At 37.5% G+C, this 17,610-nt stretch overlaps 1 protein-coding gene across 39 annotated transcripts in view; it reads left to right on the top strand.

Annotated features, from left to right (window-relative positions):
* The window catches only part of ptprda (protein tyrosine phosphatase receptor type Da), a 945,911-nt gene that overhangs the window by 860,095 nt on the left and 68,206 nt on the right, over window positions 1-17,610 (top strand). For 31 of the 39 annotated variants that reach the window (XM_089127357.1, XM_089127359.1, XM_039669504.2 and 28 more), the window contains one exon: window positions 422-615. The exons of the other annotated variants lie outside the window; for them this stretch is intronic. In XM_089127357.1, coding sequence (XP_088983483.1) covers window positions 422-615 — 194 coding nt within the window. The remainder of the gene's footprint in view (window positions 1-421; window positions 616-17,610) is intronic. 39 annotated transcript variants of the gene reach the window in all.

Genomic DNA, 17,610 nt, shown 5'->3' with positions numbered 1-17,610 from the left:
GGGGCTTTTTTTTCTCAAATGTCCTACGCTAATGACATTTTTTCTTAAATTTTTCCATTTACTTTTTCTTTTTGTCTTCACTCTATCATAGCCAAACTCCTTTCGAGTGCTTCAAAACTCTGAAACACTCCTCTTGGCTTTTTTGCTTGTTTTTTTATTCCATATTTTGACTCCACTAACCCCATTTTTCAGAAAAAAAAATTAGGTCAGTTGTATGACCTGTTTTGGGGGATTGTTTTTGTTTTGTTTTTTCCTCTCTATTTTTTTTTTTGACTTCCCATTGTTGAGATATTAGTGTTATCCAGTACCATTTGGTATATTTTTGTCTGCTTCACCACTTTCTCTTGAGAGATGTCCAGTTGGACGGGAAGTGTCCTCTTTAAGCTTGACCTTTTTGTCTTTTATCCCATAATTCTCTCAGTGCCCAGTGGCCCTCCTCGTAAAGTCGAGGTGGAGGCTGTCAACTCTACATCTGTTAAAGTACTGTGGCGGTCGCCGGTGCCGAGCAGACAGCACGGGCAGATCCGTGGGTACCAGGTGCACTATGTGAGGATGGTTAATGGGGAACCCATTGGGCACCCTGTCATCAAGGACATCCTGATCGATGACGCTCAGGTAGGCACCCACTTGCACAGCTGCACCGTTTCTAGTAAATCTTTACAAGCTTTTGGCAATTATTTTGATTTCGGTCTATATTATGTTATGACAATCCCAGAATGCATTTCAATACGGTCACTGAAAAAAAAAGTTTATGAAGTCAATTTACAGAAAAAGTTTTGACAGGGATCATACTGACATCAAGAATCAGCATATGAATCGCAACAATGGTGACAATGAAAAAAAATTCTGAACTACTTATAAGGTCACAAAAAGACTTTGTTAATCGTCACCATTGTTGAGATTCATATGTTAGTTCTTGATGTCTCTATACTCCTAAAAAAATAAACCAACACAACATATTTTCTTTATAATATATATTTTTGAAATATCAGATTGTTATAATACTAATGCCACAATATTTCAAGGGTCATGAATCATAGACTTTGTACAAAATTAAAGTCCTTCTATATATAATGTAATCTCAGTTAATATATTCAGCAGTGGCGGGCCGTGCATTTTACACTTAGGCCTTCTGTCCTACCTGAATTAGTAACTTTTAATAGTGTATCAGCACAAATACTCTCTATAATTGTTGTTTTTATTTTGCACCGGCAGTTATTGGATTAATGCGGTGAGTTCGGGAAAGGCCGCGAGAAACGAGTGCATGAGTTCGGCTGGTGCGTTTGTACAGTGGTTCTTGTGTTCCGAATCCGATTATAAATTCAGAAACGGAGCCTCCCTTATCTTGTCGTTCAAGGGTTATATATAGTCCCTTTTCAGACGTTACAATAGAATGAATGTTTGGGGAAAAAATTACGTTTCGATCATAAATTTATAAGAAAAATTAAGAAGAAAATCATATTCACCACGGGGAAAAAAGCATATTATACTCACCAAGATTATTTTTTACACAAAATCCATCCTTATTTCTTTCCTTAAGAAGACTACAGGTTCTATCTGCGTTTCAGGTCAACAATGTCGAGTCTGTCTCGTCATACAGTTGGTAGACAACCAGAATTTGGTTTTTACCACCTCAGTTTTGCCGCGCCGGTAAAAGTTGAGGTGTATTTGCTGCCTTTGGCCGCTAAGAGGCGCTACAATCACAGACTTTGAAAAGTGTCCTTTTTGTGTGTAACCTTCAGCTGCGCCGCGGCTCTTTCAGAGCGATTGAAAGATGGTAGCAGATTAATTCAAGTGAAACGTAGTTAAAATAATTAATTAATCACAATACTGAAATTAAATTGAAAAAATAATGAAACCTTAAAACATTGCAGTCGAAACATATTAGGCTACATCAATGAGGCTTTACAATCGTATAAGACAACAATGCATTAGCAGTCTAGCCGATAGCTGTGTGGTTAACGCGTCATCCAACGACGCGAGATCGAACCTCGTTACATGCTGTTGGCCGACAGCTTTTATGTTTTAGCCTACTATTCTTGAAGCTTAAATAGATATCTGTTTATTAGCGAGTTTATTAACTGTTTATTTACTTAAAGTGTTCGACATAATTTGCCACTTCTCATTGAAATCTGAGGACGCAGATAAATTCAAGGTTAACACTCTAGCCTGTACTTGGGGACGGGTGCTATAGTATCCAGCTGCAGACCCGCAGCACCACCAGTTTCAGAACCCCAGTTTCAGAACCCCAGCGCCAGAACCGGAAGTGAGGGGCGGCGTTAGATTCTAACCAACACCAGCGCCAGGAACGTAATTGAGGGGCGGAGCTTAGATTTGAAACCTAATAACGCCACCTAACGTAATTTGGAGGGTATTTTACACATGAAACAGCTTTTATTGAACAAGAAACGTCCTACTCTCTACGTATGTTATGATGCTATACATTACTGTACAATAAGCATTTTAAAACATTGATTTTGTGTAAAATAATTGTATACAGTTTCAGTTATTCGTTTCATTGTATTACGAGTTACTTCCTGATCATGATGGTGAAAAAAATAATACTTGATACTTATGGGCATTTTAATGTAGCCTGGTTCAACCAGACTCTTTTTTAATGCACAACAGTTTAATAATTTTAGCTAAGAAGTTTATACATACGTGTAGATTTAGAAAGATAAGACCTTTGTTTTTTGGTTTTTATGAAGGAGTTAACTTTGTATAATAAAGCTTTGAAAGAATCATTGGAGGTTTTCAAAATTATACACAATCTGATAACTCATTAGACCTCTGTCATATTTTATGTTCTATTTATTTATTTATTTTTTTATTGTGTTTACAAAAATCTTAAATTGTTTTGATATTGAAGATGTATTTGTAAGATGATTTTGATTGTTTAATAAAAAATAAATAAAAAAAGCATGGGTATTTTTTATAAAATATACTTTATTTCACAAGAACATGTGCAGCATGCATTTTTCGTGTAAAATAATGTCAAAATCTAAAAAAAGAGAAAATTCGGCATTATTTTGTTAAAAATCTATAAAAAAAAGGACCAATTCAACCCAAGCTAGGCCTGTTTTATCACAACAATTTTGTTTAAATTTAACTTACAATGTATCAAATGAGAAACACAAGGCCCGGTTTGTCCTTACATGCTTGCTAAAATAATTATAATGCAATAATAATAATTCCGCCCCTCCTTCACTTCCGGTTCTGGCGCTGGGGTTCTGAAACTGGGGTTCTGAAACTGGTGGTGCTGCGGGTCTGCAGCTGGATATATCTCGACGGGTGGGACACGTCCCCACCACTTTTTGCCAGGGTCGATATTGTCCCCACCACTTTTGAAATCTTAGCTAACAGCAATCGTTTCATTCATCTAGCGCTGAAATGTGTTGTCTTCAATCGGACGCACGCTGCAATCCGTTGTGGAGGTTTCATTCGTTCCAGTGAAATCACAATTCAATCCGAGGCGACGTTTTTGCAATCCGTCCCCTCAGTTTATAAACTGTAGGCTACTCACGGATTCTTAAACCGTTCCCTCGGTTTAACAATTCGTGCCCACGGATTAATAAACCATACCCACGAGTTCCTAATCCGTGCTCTCAGATTTGTAAACCGTGCCCTCAGTTTTTGAAATCTGTACCCACAAATTCATAAACCGTGCCCACGCTTTCGCAATCCGTACTCACGGGTTTGTAATCCGGACTCGCGGATTTGTGGCTCGTCCCCGAGAATGTGTCGTATTCAACCAGGCCTCCTGTTTATGCGGGATGCATTGTTTTTAAAACAGGGTATATACAGTAATCCTTAAGTTAAATTTACTACTTTTTAATACCTTTTTTACTACCTTCAATTTTTTTTTAAAACCATAACAACACTGAATTGCAAGTGTTAACCAGCAACCTTTCTATTACACAGATTTTGACATTTATGACATACAAAAATGAATAGATTTAGAGCACGCATTCCATTTTTATGTTTAGTGGATTGCATTTGCGACCGAAGTGCAGCTGACATTGATGTTTTTTACACACCAAACAATAGAGGGAATGCATTGACATCACTTTCCCGCCGGTACAACCCCCCTCAACCTGACTGAGTGGCAAAAGATCTGTTGCGTGACTGGATTTAATAGGGGAAACTATTAAACGAAAATGTGACTAAAACTAACAATTTGATCAATTTAAACTAAATGTTGGACTCAATATAGTTGGACTCCTAACAACTTACTAAAGATCCAGTGATCCATGGATATTGACATGCAGCCAGCAATCGTGTCGCCTGACATTTATGTTTGCCTGATTTCAATAAAAGGGAAATAAAAGCAATATATAGACCTACATAGGCTAAAGCAAATTTGCCTGTGAACGCTTTATAAATACAATATAGGTAGGTCTAAATCCGGGTGATCACTTATATCAGGGTTATATAGCCTCAGTATATATCGTCATATCGTCCAGCCACTGAATATGACGTCAGCATCAAACATAGACAGAGATAAAAGATCTTTGATTGTGCCCAGATAAGCTAAAGCCCATATTTATACGGACTAACGCAAACACAAAATAGGACACCTGAATTTTTAAAAAATAATACCTCTCAGACTACATTTAACACTTTTAATGGCCTTAAATTTGACAATTTTGATTTATCACTTTTTAATACTTTTTAAAACCCCGCGGACACCCTGTAAAAGGACTTTACTTACAAAAAAATAAAAAAATAAATATAGCCTAACACAAACACAAAGTTATAGGCCTATAAAAATATAACATTCATAAATTGTTTTATGATTAACATATTCCTGTCTTAAGTGAACTCATTTAAAGTTATAAACGCAAATAATAGGCCTAATAATAATATGCTATTATTATTACATTTAGGCTACATATTTAGATATAAGATGCTTTTATCAAAAAAAAAAAAGAAAAAAAAGAAAAAAAGCAATTCGTCAAATGTCAGTCATAATACACGTTAGACAATAATAAAACAGGGCTGAGATTATCACAAATAGGCCTAAACACAAGATTTTGACGCATAGGCTATCCAAGTGTTTGTGCACAAAAAAAATAAATAACATTGACTTTTTGCCTTTATTAAACATTTAAAATATTCGCAAATTAATATGAAAAAAAAAATTGATTTTACTTTCTAAAAACGATATTTTGCCCGCAGTGCTAAATGAGAAGAGCATGTCTCGGGAACCATAGAGAGAGATGATTTATAGGTGATTCATAATAAATGTGTCTGAAAAATAACGACGTTTTCTTGTTATTGTGAGTTTACACAAATAAAAGTAGTTGCAAATAATGTATTATGTATTTTTTCCGTATGACCAGAAATGCTACATTATTTTAAATTGTTCCACTGTTGATAGGAACATGCAAGTGTCTGCGGCCGCGGCAGTGACATGCAGTGCACGCTTCACACAAACAGTTGGATATGCGTTAAAAACCTGTTTGTTAGAATCTTAGCCCATTATTATTGTCTAAGACTGACATTTGACGAATTGCTTTGTTCTTTTTTTGTGGATAAAAGCATCTTCTAAATAGGCCTATGTAGCCTAAATGCATTTTTATTTGTTAGATCATTATTATTTGCATTTATTACTATGAATGAGTTCACCGAAGACAGTAATATATTTAACATAAAATAATTTATAACTTATAACCAAACCTTTTACAGTTTTTGAAATGTGTGTTATTATTATTTTATTTTTATTTTTTTCGCGTATTAGTACTGAGCTTTGTCCTCTAAAAATTTACTTTAAAGATAAAAGTAGGCTATCCTAAATGTATTTATTTTTTTAAATGCAAGAAATGATCCATTTTAAAAAGGGATTTTAAAAACAATGCAATGCATCCCACATCTAAACAGGAGGCCTGGTTGAATCATGCCACAAATCCGTGAGTCCGGATTACAAACCCGTGAGTACGGATTGCGAAAGCGTGGGCACGGTTTATGAATTTGTGGGCACAGATTGCAAAAACTGAGGGCACGGTTCAAAAATCTGAGAGCACGGATTAGGAATTCGTGGGTATGGTTTATTAATCCGTTGTGATAAAGTGCAGTTATGTTTCTAACGTTAGTGTTTTTGAGCAATTGAATGCCTTCAAACAAAAGCTACCGAGGAATCGTCAAGAAAAGTAAAGGCCAGTTTTAAAGTTGTACAAAAAATAAACCATGTTCTATAGCCTATAGCCTATATTGTTCTTGAATTGTTCGAAGAAAAAATGACATACTAAAAACGCCAGTCTAATCTCAGGAGCTGCGTAGCTGTGATTACGCTCATGGCGTTTAAAAAACGCGGCGCTCCCATTGAAAACAATTGAAAACATATACGCCTGGCGTGTGGAAAAACGCTTTGGTGGACACACGGCCTTTCAAGTGGGGGAGGGCGCATATTTGCATTTGAATGTTGTGTTACATTCTAAAACATTTAACGTGTGACGCACACACACAACTGCACATGCACACACACAGGGCTTACATTCTGTTTGACTGTGTTATTGTTGCAAACATGCTGCTCTAAACTCTAGTAAACTAGTGTTTTCTGTCGGTGTCAGCAGCAAAGATAAAGTTGATGATACTGACTCGCCTTCGCAGTGAACGCGCATAGGCCTAAACGCATAGGCTACTTCGAATTAGCCTACTTACGCAGAGAGTTGCCAATTTATTTTCGTTTTAAAATGTTTTGTTTAAAAGTAGACATTTAAAGCGTTCTAGTTCTCAGGTCTGTGAGGCAAGCATCGCGGTGTTTCGGTTCATATATGACGGTTCATATATCTGTGTCCTGATTATATTGTCTGATATTTACTTCTAATGTGTTAATCCAGTCAATTCGTTGATGAAACATTTATTAAAATGAAGATAGAATTTATCTGAAACGAAGTTTAAAGCTTTCTACAAAACAAAACTTAATTGGTGGTCAAAATCATGTCTGAACCACTCCAAATATTTTCCGATATATTGGGTAGCTTTTGATCCTATCGTACTCATCTCATGCGGTTCACTTTTCATATAGCCTACTCAACATAGACGAAATAATAAAAATAAGTAACACAATATTATTAAACATAAATGTGAAACGTATGTTTATTTATTTATTTATTTTTTTACTTATATTTAAGCGTCACGCCGCTCCGCTTTGCTCACATTCTATGTAGCCTATACATGGATGTGTGTGTGTGCATGTGCTGGAGGGGGCCCATCCCTACTTTTGAATATATTCCTTATCATTATTGATCATTTGTAATAATTAGTTTTTTTTTTCATGCATGTGTAGAAATTAGTACTATTTGTTACAGGTTTTACACTTTACTAAAAATGACTGTTGAATGTTGGCTATTACTAAATAACTTTACATAACATTATTATCATATCATTACTTTTTTCAGGTTGTGTTACTAAATTTAATTTATATTAATTTATAGCATGAGCCCCTGATTATATGTTGCATGTTCTCTTGTTTTTTTTTTCTTTTCTTTTAAAGACAAACCATATCTTTACAAAAAATGGATGGATTTATATCGCTTTTTAAAAAAAAAAACTTTTAATTTATCATTAACATTATTGTTGTTTGATTTAATAATTAATGACAGCATCTTTGAAGTTCATTTAGACCATGAACCCATCTCTGAGGTTAATGAAACGAAATACTTGGGCATAATCTTGGACAGACACCTGAAGTTTCAAAGTCATGTAAATCATGTTTGCAGGAAAGTTAAATCAAATCTAAACTGCTTTCGTTTCATTAGAAGAGAGTTGCCACATCATGCGGCTTTATTGTTTATGCATGCAATGTTTTTTTCACATTTCTCATATTGTATTACTGCATGGTCACAGACATCAGCGTCCACTCTGAAACCAGTTATTTCTCTATACAAACAGGCAATTAAGATATTTGACAAAAAAACCATGATATACCATCATTGTAATATTATAAAGAAGCATAAGCTTTTTACTTTTGAAAACTTTGTAAATTTTAGTATTTTGAAATTGACTTTTAAATGTTTGAACAACTGTGTGTCACCACTGTTCTCTGGCCTCATAGAGAGGCGTCAGGGCTCTTTAAGACCTTCCACCAGAGCCTCAGTTAGTGGGGATTGTGTGATACCGAAGTTTAGAAAATCTTTTGGTCAGTCTAGCTTCTCCTTCAGAGGGGCTACACTATGGAATTCTCTCCCAATTGGACTCAAACTGCAGAGGAATATTAACATCTTCACCAGAGACCTTAAAAATCGGGCCAAAGTTGTTCCCATGTGTAAATGATCTTTGTCTTGTTTTATAATGTGTTTTTATCTGTAGTAAAAGCCCCTATGGACAGGTGTTGAAAATTAGCACATGTGCTATTACACTTTAAACAATGCATCTGGTTCGTCCAATGTTATTGCTATGTCCATATTAAATAAATAAATAAATAAATGAAAAAAATAAAAAAATAAAAAAATTAATAATTTAATAATCATTGTTCAACTTGTTCAGACTTAACCAATAAAACATTTAATTTGAATATTCACAAAATGTGTGGGTCTAGGTATAAAATGTAGTTTTCCTGAAAACTATTGAAATTGATTTATAGCGTTTTGGAAAAGAAGTCCTCATATTTTATTTATTTATTTATTTATTTTTTTACGGAACTGCTTTTGAAATTACGATTGGTATTAGCCTATTATAGATGTAAAGAAGTTATTCTGTTGGATACTATTTTGTTCCTTTCTTAGTGTAAAATGAATTTTTTTTTTTATATATATATAAATACAAGCAAAAAAAAAAACTAAATGGTGTAACAGTTTTAGAACTAGACATATCTTTCTGCATAAATACCTAAATATAAAATTTAACTACAGTTATGTTAAATCGGGCTTCGAACCCATGTCATTATCATGTTCTAACCATAAGTTCTACCACTTAGCCATGTGTTCACTTACGGTGAAATGGCCAAACATATGTTTCTGCAGTGAGTATTCGCTCAAATGAGCAGGAAAACGTTTTATCGTTAACCTATTGTGAGTGTAAGCCTACTTTATACGAAAACGTACACCTTTTACAGTTTAAAAGATGATTTTATTTTAGCTGTTATGAGAAAAATAAATTCAAGTGAGCACCGCCGCGTTTGTCGAACACAATCAATGCCAGAATAAAACCTGCTTTTAGAATAGGCCTACACTGGGCGTGGTTTGTCAAAAAAATACTCAATTATAAACTTCAATATTTCAATATTTCGTTCAAAACCACCTCAAAACAATTTGTGACATTTTTAAAAGCCATGAATCAATATATTAAGGCCACTGAAACTGACATCCAATACAGGAGCAGAAGCGCTGGTTCAGATTTTATTATTTGTTGCTTAAACATGCGTGTTGCATATTTAAAAATAAATAAATATATATACGCTATATATATTTGATATGGTCTAGGCCAATTATAGCATTGATTACTGTGGAGGGGGGATGGTTTTTTTTATTTCTACATGGAACCCCATTAAGTTTTATTTTCTATATTTTTTACATAACTGCTTTTGAAGATGTAAATTCAGTCAATCTGTTGGAAGAGATTTGTTCCTTAGTGTACAATAGAAATGCATGGTGATTTTATTTTATAAACATAAGCAAAAAAGCTAAATGGTGTAACAGAGTTTTAGAACAAATCTTTCTGCATTAATAGCCTAAAAAATAAAATACAACTACAGTAATCCATGTTTGATCAAGCTTCGAACCCATGTTTTTGTAATGGTAGAACCGTAGGCCTATGTTCTACTATTCAGCCATGTGTTCACTCTAAGCAGCAAGAAAAAAGGTTTGTTGTTATGCCTATTGTGAATGTAGGCCTGGGCTACTTTAGGCTACATGAAAAAGGAGACCTCTTACAGTTTTAAAATATGATTTTATTATAGTGGTGATGAGAAAAATAAATTTAAGTGAGCACCGCCGCGTTTGTTGAACAATATTAAGGCCACTGAAACTGAAACGCGCGCTGCATGTTATGTCTCAATACAGGCGCAGAAGCGCTGGTTCAGATTTTATTAGGCTATGTGTTGTTTAAATGTGCATGTTGCATATTTAAAAAATATATATATACACATATTTGATATTGTCTATTTAGGCGAATTATAGCATTGATTACTGTGGAGGGGGAAATACCCCACCGGCAAATCGCAACTTGCTTAGCTTGGTTATGTTTTTTGTTTTTTTTAATCTACTTGGAATTTTTTTTAACAAATTCAGTCAATCTGTTGGAAGAGATTTGTTCCTTAATGTAAAATAGAAATGCAAGGTAATTTTAATACATTATGCGGGATTTGAAACAGTGTCATCAAAATGATTGTACCCAAAGTTCTACCACTCGACCACGACTTTTCTCACTGACAAAAGCCCAGAAGTTCGGTTGTTCAGCAGTCAGTGTGCGCACGCGAGAGAAGCGCTCTTCAGTCTTTGCATTCCTCAATAGCGTCATTGAAAGCACTTATTTTCGCTGACTGTGAGATTTTAACTTTTGATGAATAAAATGTTCTCCTATAGCCTAAAAGTTTATATTCTAGTTAAAGCTATATTCTATTTAAAATGTAGGCTACTTTTACATAATTACAAAACAAAACATGACAATGTGTACAGCTGCCCCATGCTCTCGCACAGCATTTTGAACAAAATCAACGTGATCAGCGGGACTTTTGCCTTCAGAACCATTCGTGGCATAACTTAGTACATTAGTCAGTTTTACCCGGAGAGATCGAATAGAGTTCCGTCTGCGTTTAGCTCAGGCTGAATAAGGGTTTTTTTTTCTGCTGGAGGTCGAGGAGGGAAAGAAACATTAATTTTGTGGGTTGACAAACTATTACATATACAGGAATATATTTTACTTTAAGCAGTTCGCTACAGATGCAGATAATAACAGTAATAGTACGCACTCTGAGCATCCTATCAAAGAACGTGAAAATACAAACGTTATTATATGCCAGCTAGATGGCCCCACTGCAGTCAAATCGAAATCTGATTGGCCGATTAAATCTGACGGATTATCTGATTGGTTAAAGCAACGGTTTCATTGCCATTCATTTTAAGTTACACACTGTCGATTCTGAAGGCCTCCCGGCAGATTTATTTACCCTGGCAACGCATGATGGCTGAAATATGATTGGATACAAGCTCTAACATAAAAACACACTACTGGAAGCAGCGCAACCACGAGAAAAGCTATGATATTAAAAAAACGAACTATTGGGAATAATTTAATGCTCATTCATGGAAAAAATATATTAAAGTGCAAGTCAGTGGTTCTGATAGTGTTTAGGCCAGCAGAGAAGGCCTTGCTGGCCCTGACGGCCCACAACTGATATTCAGAGATTTGACTTGATTTGCCATATTAGTGAATCAGACCACCATGTGATGACTATAGCATCATCAATAAATGTCCAAAATCATCTGATAATTTCTCCTGCATTTATTGCCATAACAAATGTGTATCAAAAACACAGTTGTAGCAGCCAGAGAAAAACTAATGTTAAAAACTCAAGGTTCATGGGCCCAGTTATAGCAGCCAGAGAAAAACTAATGTTAAAAACTCAAGGTTCATGAGCCCAACTAAAGCAAACACTGATCTCAATCATGGTGACATCAAATTTCTGATTATGATTTTTGCACTTTTTTAAATTAGCACATTTTATTTTAATTCTATGGTTTTTGTTTGGCGGCCATAGCTGCCAGTCATTTGACCTTTTTTTTTTACGATTGTTTACATTGAAGATATTTGATCATAATAATGCAGGAGATACCCGTGAAATAACAGTATTTGTGGAATTTATCATTAATGTCACAATACCTAAAATAACAGCTGAAATGTACAGATATTATTTGTAATCTTTCAGTGTTTTGAGTACAATTGAAAATTAAGAAAATTAACATAAAAAACTACAGTTATTTTCTGTAAAATTAGTTTTTTTTTTGAAAAGGCTATTTTTAAATGTAGAACCGTGAAAGTTTTTAAGGACATATGTTATTCCTGTGTTCTGGTGCACAGAATTGGGCTGTGCATGGTCCTATGCGGTTTCTAGGCCGACAATGATGGTTGCTATGTTGAGATTAGGACTCATTAGAGTGATACTTATAGACTGGCTGTAATTGTTTAATTCATGTTTGAACTAAACAATAAATAACTCTGGATAAGGCTACATAAATATTACCAAATAAAAAAATGCTTTATTTACTATAAAAAATAAAAAATAAATAAAAAAAAACGTTTTGGCAGCAAACCTACCTGATGAGTTTGGTGCAAACTGGAATAAAAAGTACCCCATTGCCATGGTTAAATATACCACTGGATCTTTAATGTTGTGGGCCTATTTATTTATTTATTTATTTATTTATTTATTTATTTTTTTGCTGAAGGTATATTTTTTTCTTGTTCAGATATATGGTATCATTCTAACAAATACCAACAGATAATCTAAACCTAGACAATGAGTGAGGAATGGTCTCTGATCTCTTGTCAGGTGTTCTCCAAACTCATCAGGCATTATAGGAGAAAACTATAAAAAAACATATATATTTAATAAAGGGTGTCGATAATAATGGCCAACATGTTTTGGAGAAAAGCATTTATTGCATAATGTGATTTACCCCCCACCTTTCAATTCTTTTACTTCCAGGAAAGGTTAGATTTTTGCAAATTTGTTGAATGAACGATCAAAAAGATAAACAATGGATATTTATTTGTACATGTAAAAAAAAAAAGAAAAAAACATTTTCATGGAGAAAGAAGACAGCTAAAATAAAATTGATGAATACTTGGATAATGTGCTATTCAGCTGTTCATTATTGAAGTCATTATTTGCACATACTTTTACGTTATAGTAGATGAGGGGTATATTTTTACTGAATGACCCTAATAACTATGAAAGTAGGGAGTAAATGTATTCTTATGACATGCACAATTTAATATGGCCTTCTTTTCATATCTTCAAGATTGACATGAAGACTTCCCATAGACATTCATTTTCCCATGTGAGGTGAATGAAAATGTGCCATTATCAACCATGATTTACATACACTGCATAGACCTGTTTGATTAAATGTGATTTGATGTTAGACAATGAGATTGGCCCATCTGATTTCACACGACACATACAATAATAATCTGACCTCAAAGTGCAAAGTAGAGACACGGACACTGTTTGAATCCTCCAGAATTATGAATCATTCATCATTCTAACATCTGCTCAGTCACAGAAATGTCTTGGTTGCGTATGCTACCCTCTCTTCCCTGAAGGAGGGAATGGATGACGTAGTCGGCGGTCGACTGAATGGGGATCGTGTCAGAGAACCAATGTTCTTCGAGTACTATTGAACAAGCCAAATGGAATTGGCGTGCGTGATTTGCGTCACAAACTCCGGCCCTGATGCGCGGGTATAAATACGGAAGTGGATGCACGCACTAGTTGCTTTTTTGCTGTGGAGCCGAGCTTAACCCGGAATCAGCAGTGGTCCAGCGGTAGTGGCAAGGGGACTACGTCCTCCGTTCTCTTCTTCAGGGCAACCAGGACGTTCCCTTCCAGTCGATAACGTCGGACGTAGTCGACGGTCGACTGAATGGGGATAACTTTTGAAAACGCCACTAAAGCTGCCGCCTTCCAGTGCCTAGATGAAAGCCTCCTGATGCCCCCGCAATTTTAAGATGGTGAAGGACAGGGCTTAGGCCAGGGAAGTCACTGCTGTTCCTACAGGACCAATGGGAAAGCGTTCACCGTACATTGGAAGGAAAGCCACATCCAACCCGGAGGGAGTTAACGTGGAGAATACACAAATTACCTGGGCGGATGACCGGGCAGTGTGACATATGGAATGTCACTAGGGTGGATCCAGCCTACGACAGGGGGAGACTCACCAGACAGTGAAGACAGAGCCAACTCTGCCGAGGGAAGACACGGGCTCACCGAAGGGAGCCATATCTTGGAAGAGAACACATATGGGGTCACCATAGGGACCGCAACATATGGACCCAGCCTAACACAGGTTCCACACTGCTTATGAGTGGTAGGCCTAACACCAGACGTTCCGCACGTCCAATGTCGAAGGGGTGTGGAGTAGGGGTGCACGATATATCGAATCAATATCGTTATCGCGATATCACGTTGCTTGATATACATATCGAAAGTCGTGATATTTATGCAATATTTTGTTTATGATGCGTCCATCACCGTTTCATTTCCCCCGATTCATTTCCTGATTCTCCTTCTCCATAAACAACATGAAATCAAGGAGAGGTTTAACTTTTCATGCTACAGATTTCCCACAGTGGTCAGAAAGAACAGGGGAGACACTTTGTTTTTCTCAAGAGTCGCTATTCGCTTCAAAGCTAATCGTCGTCACTGTCACTCTCTCACTTCTCACTTGCTCTACTACCACACAGTCCCCCCCACACACACTTGCCCCGGCCAGCTCGACGCGCACAAGCATAAACATCAGGCCACCTGGCAACTTCATGCGTTTTCACTGATCGGATATCTGATTTATCAAAATACGACCTTCAATTCCCGCGCTATATGCCGATTTAATGGAGTGCACGTACGTCACTGAAAGCAGCAGTTATGGGCTGCATACGATCATCAGGTAAAATAAGATCGTTCATTTACTTTTAATGAACTGTGTGAAAAGCATCTGCGACTTACTTTCATTTTGATTTGCCATAGTTTGCGCGTTGGCATGATGAAGAGATGCTCAGCTGATCTGCGGTGATGCGTGTTGCAGGGCGCGTCTTCATATATGGCCTTAACATGACAAGCCTGTAACGTTCTCATTTTTAACGTTTATGGAAGGAGTACATTTTACATATGTGGTTTATTCAATAACGAGATGCATTTACATGTGTCCAGTTTCGTCTGGAATGCTGCCCAGACCTCCTCCTGAAGTGGTTTGAGCGATTAGATTCAAATACGTCACAAATGCGTTTCACAGGGCATTTACACCTGGTCTTTTCACGATCAGAATATCGTGCACCCCTAGTGTGGAGGAACTCAACAGGATTCAGTTTAAGGGAACTCAACTGGAGTAGGCGCACATATCCAGCCATAGGAGAGGAATGGCACAGCAAGCCGACACTTGAACCGGGCTCATGGTGAAGGGAACCAAGGCTGGACTGGCCATCGGGCATTTCGTGCATTTGCCCGATGGGCCGACGTGCTTTGTGGGCCGGTGGGCCGACGTGCTTTTTGGGCCGATACATCTCAAACTTTAATTTTTTTTTTAACGGCCCATCCAACTCGTGTCAGCGGCTCATTGTGTTTAGTTTAGCGGCCACAGCGCTGGGTTCTTTGTGCCGTTGAAACGCATCAGACAAAAAAGTCAGCGTAGGTCCTTTCTTTATCACAGACAGGCCCATGAAACGGAGATCAGTGGCCCATTGATTATTTTTTTGATTGACACTGGGCTGGTCCAATCACATCTTTTATCACCTACTCCTCTTGGCTGAGCGAGCGTGCAGTGTCAGTGAGTATCTGTCAAAATAGTCAGAGTGAAGGAGAAGAAACGCAAGGAATGTGCAGAGAAATGGCATAAAAAAAAGAAACAGCCTTCAGTGTCTGATGAGGAGTGAGGGGGATCACGAGAGACATTAGTGAGTGTAGAGAACTGTGGTAAGCAGAACTAGGCTACTTTCAGAACACAGGGCAGGCTGTGAGAAGGAACCCATTACTCAGTTACGCATTATTTCCACGTCTGCATATTTGACAATTACGCATTTTACTAGAATTATAATGAGAGTATAAGACCCGTTTGTAAACCATGTTTTCCGCCAAAATAAAAGCTGAATGCCCTTTCCATCAAAATAAAAGTTAATGTGTTTATATATCTTTCAAGTTACAGAAAATTAGTTCTAAGCTAATTATGAAAGTTGCTTTTATTTTTCAGTGCATGTGTTTTACAATATAGCTGTCTATAGCTGTCTTGTGATTAATATTATAACTATGATTAATTATGTGGTATGTAATATAGACAGACAATATATCCCAACTAAAAGAGTTTTGAGTTTTTCTTTGTTCAATTTGCGCACTGAATATGGGTTGGAGCTCTTAATTTTGAACTCTCAAAGTGCACCAGATTGATGATTTTAACATTAAAAAGCACAACATTTTCTTACGGGGGAGCATGCCCCCCAACCCCCCTAGAGGGACAAAGGTGCACTGACCAATACTATATAAACATTTTGTGAGAAAGACTGATATTGCCAATGCAATTGGAGAATTGTATTTTAAACTTAGTAGTTATTTCATCTCACTCACTACATGGCGTTGGTGGTTTTAATAGGAGTTGTTGGTATACATATTAAAGGGCGTACACCGTTCAGTTGTGTTTATGTTCATATGTTGTGGGCCAGTCTGGGCCAAAATGCCCGGGCCGATTTTTTGTCCCAGTCCAGCCCTAAAGAGATCCCACAGAAGCAGCGGTTCAAACTAGGTGTTGCCCAGCCCCCAACTCTAGAATCTATCAGCAAAGCACAGAATCTGTCAGAGGAGCTTTATAACACCTAAAAGGACATGAGCCTCTCTGAATTTTACGCCGAATTGAAGGCAGCCACCATCAGTGGAGCAACTTTGCTTGGAAACATCCTTCCCTCTCTGCTGAATCAGAAGAGCTGGTCTGAGGTCTAAGGCTTGTGTTCTGTACACGTCTAACCACTATGAAGCGAACGGACAGAGAAAGCCAGGGCTGGGTGAAGCAGCGCGCCCCGCCCCAAGATACCAATCCTCTAACTGAGACTGCTGGGGACACTGTGGAGTTTCTACTCGAGCCCGGCTGCCTCGGCGGCCCGTTTCAGCATAGCTGACATTTCTGGATCTTGCTCGGGCAATGTTACACTCCCAGAGGGAGATAACACAGCCGAGTCATCATCTTCAGAGGCCAGCTGACCCTCCGATGCTGCCATCGACACCTTATCCTCTGGGGGAACCCCCAATGAAATAGCATATCGGTCCATTACAGAGGGACCAGCATGTTCAACAGGAATTCCATCGGCTGCAGTGTGATGGAGGAGTGAGGAGCCCACTGGGAATGGTTACCGGGCGAGACATCAATCACAATCCTCCGATTACCCATCCCTCACGGCACCCAGGGGTGGGGCATGGTAATGGGGACTTGCGCTTCGTGGACGAAGGCGAGTCTCAATCTCAACACCGCGACAGTCATATTCCCGCAATGAGAACTTGAGCCACCCACAAAAGCTGCCTCACCATGCTGAACATATAAATATATACGTATACACATAAATATATAGCTCAAACACGTGATGCAACAATTGTGACCGTCAAGGAGGAAAAGGGAACGACCGCATCCAGAAACGCACAGGTGGAATGACATCTTGAAAAAGATTCAAACACACTCTTTCAGGAAATAGGACCCATCACCAGTGCTAGAGCACACAGGAGAATTACTGCGGCAACACTGAACAGTGAACTGAAACAGTAAAGCACTCACTTTGCTGCCCTTTAACCAGCCATCAACACACACAAACCCTTAGAAATTTGTAGCTGTTAAAACAGCAGTTGAGACCTCAAAGCTCACGATCACCGCTAGAACACCAGCTGGTAGAACACCAGCACTGGGAGAGTCTTCCTGAAGA

This window comes from Pimephales promelas, chromosome 1, assembly GCF_988280905.1.
Source record: "Pimephales promelas chromosome 1, fPimPro1.hap1.1, whole genome shotgun sequence".
NCBI classification, from domain to species: Eukaryota; Metazoa; Chordata; class Actinopteri; order Cypriniformes; family Leuciscidae; genus Pimephales; species Pimephales promelas.
The sequence above is the reverse complement of the archived record's forward strand: the minus strand, read 5'-3'. Positions and strand labels throughout refer to the sequence as shown.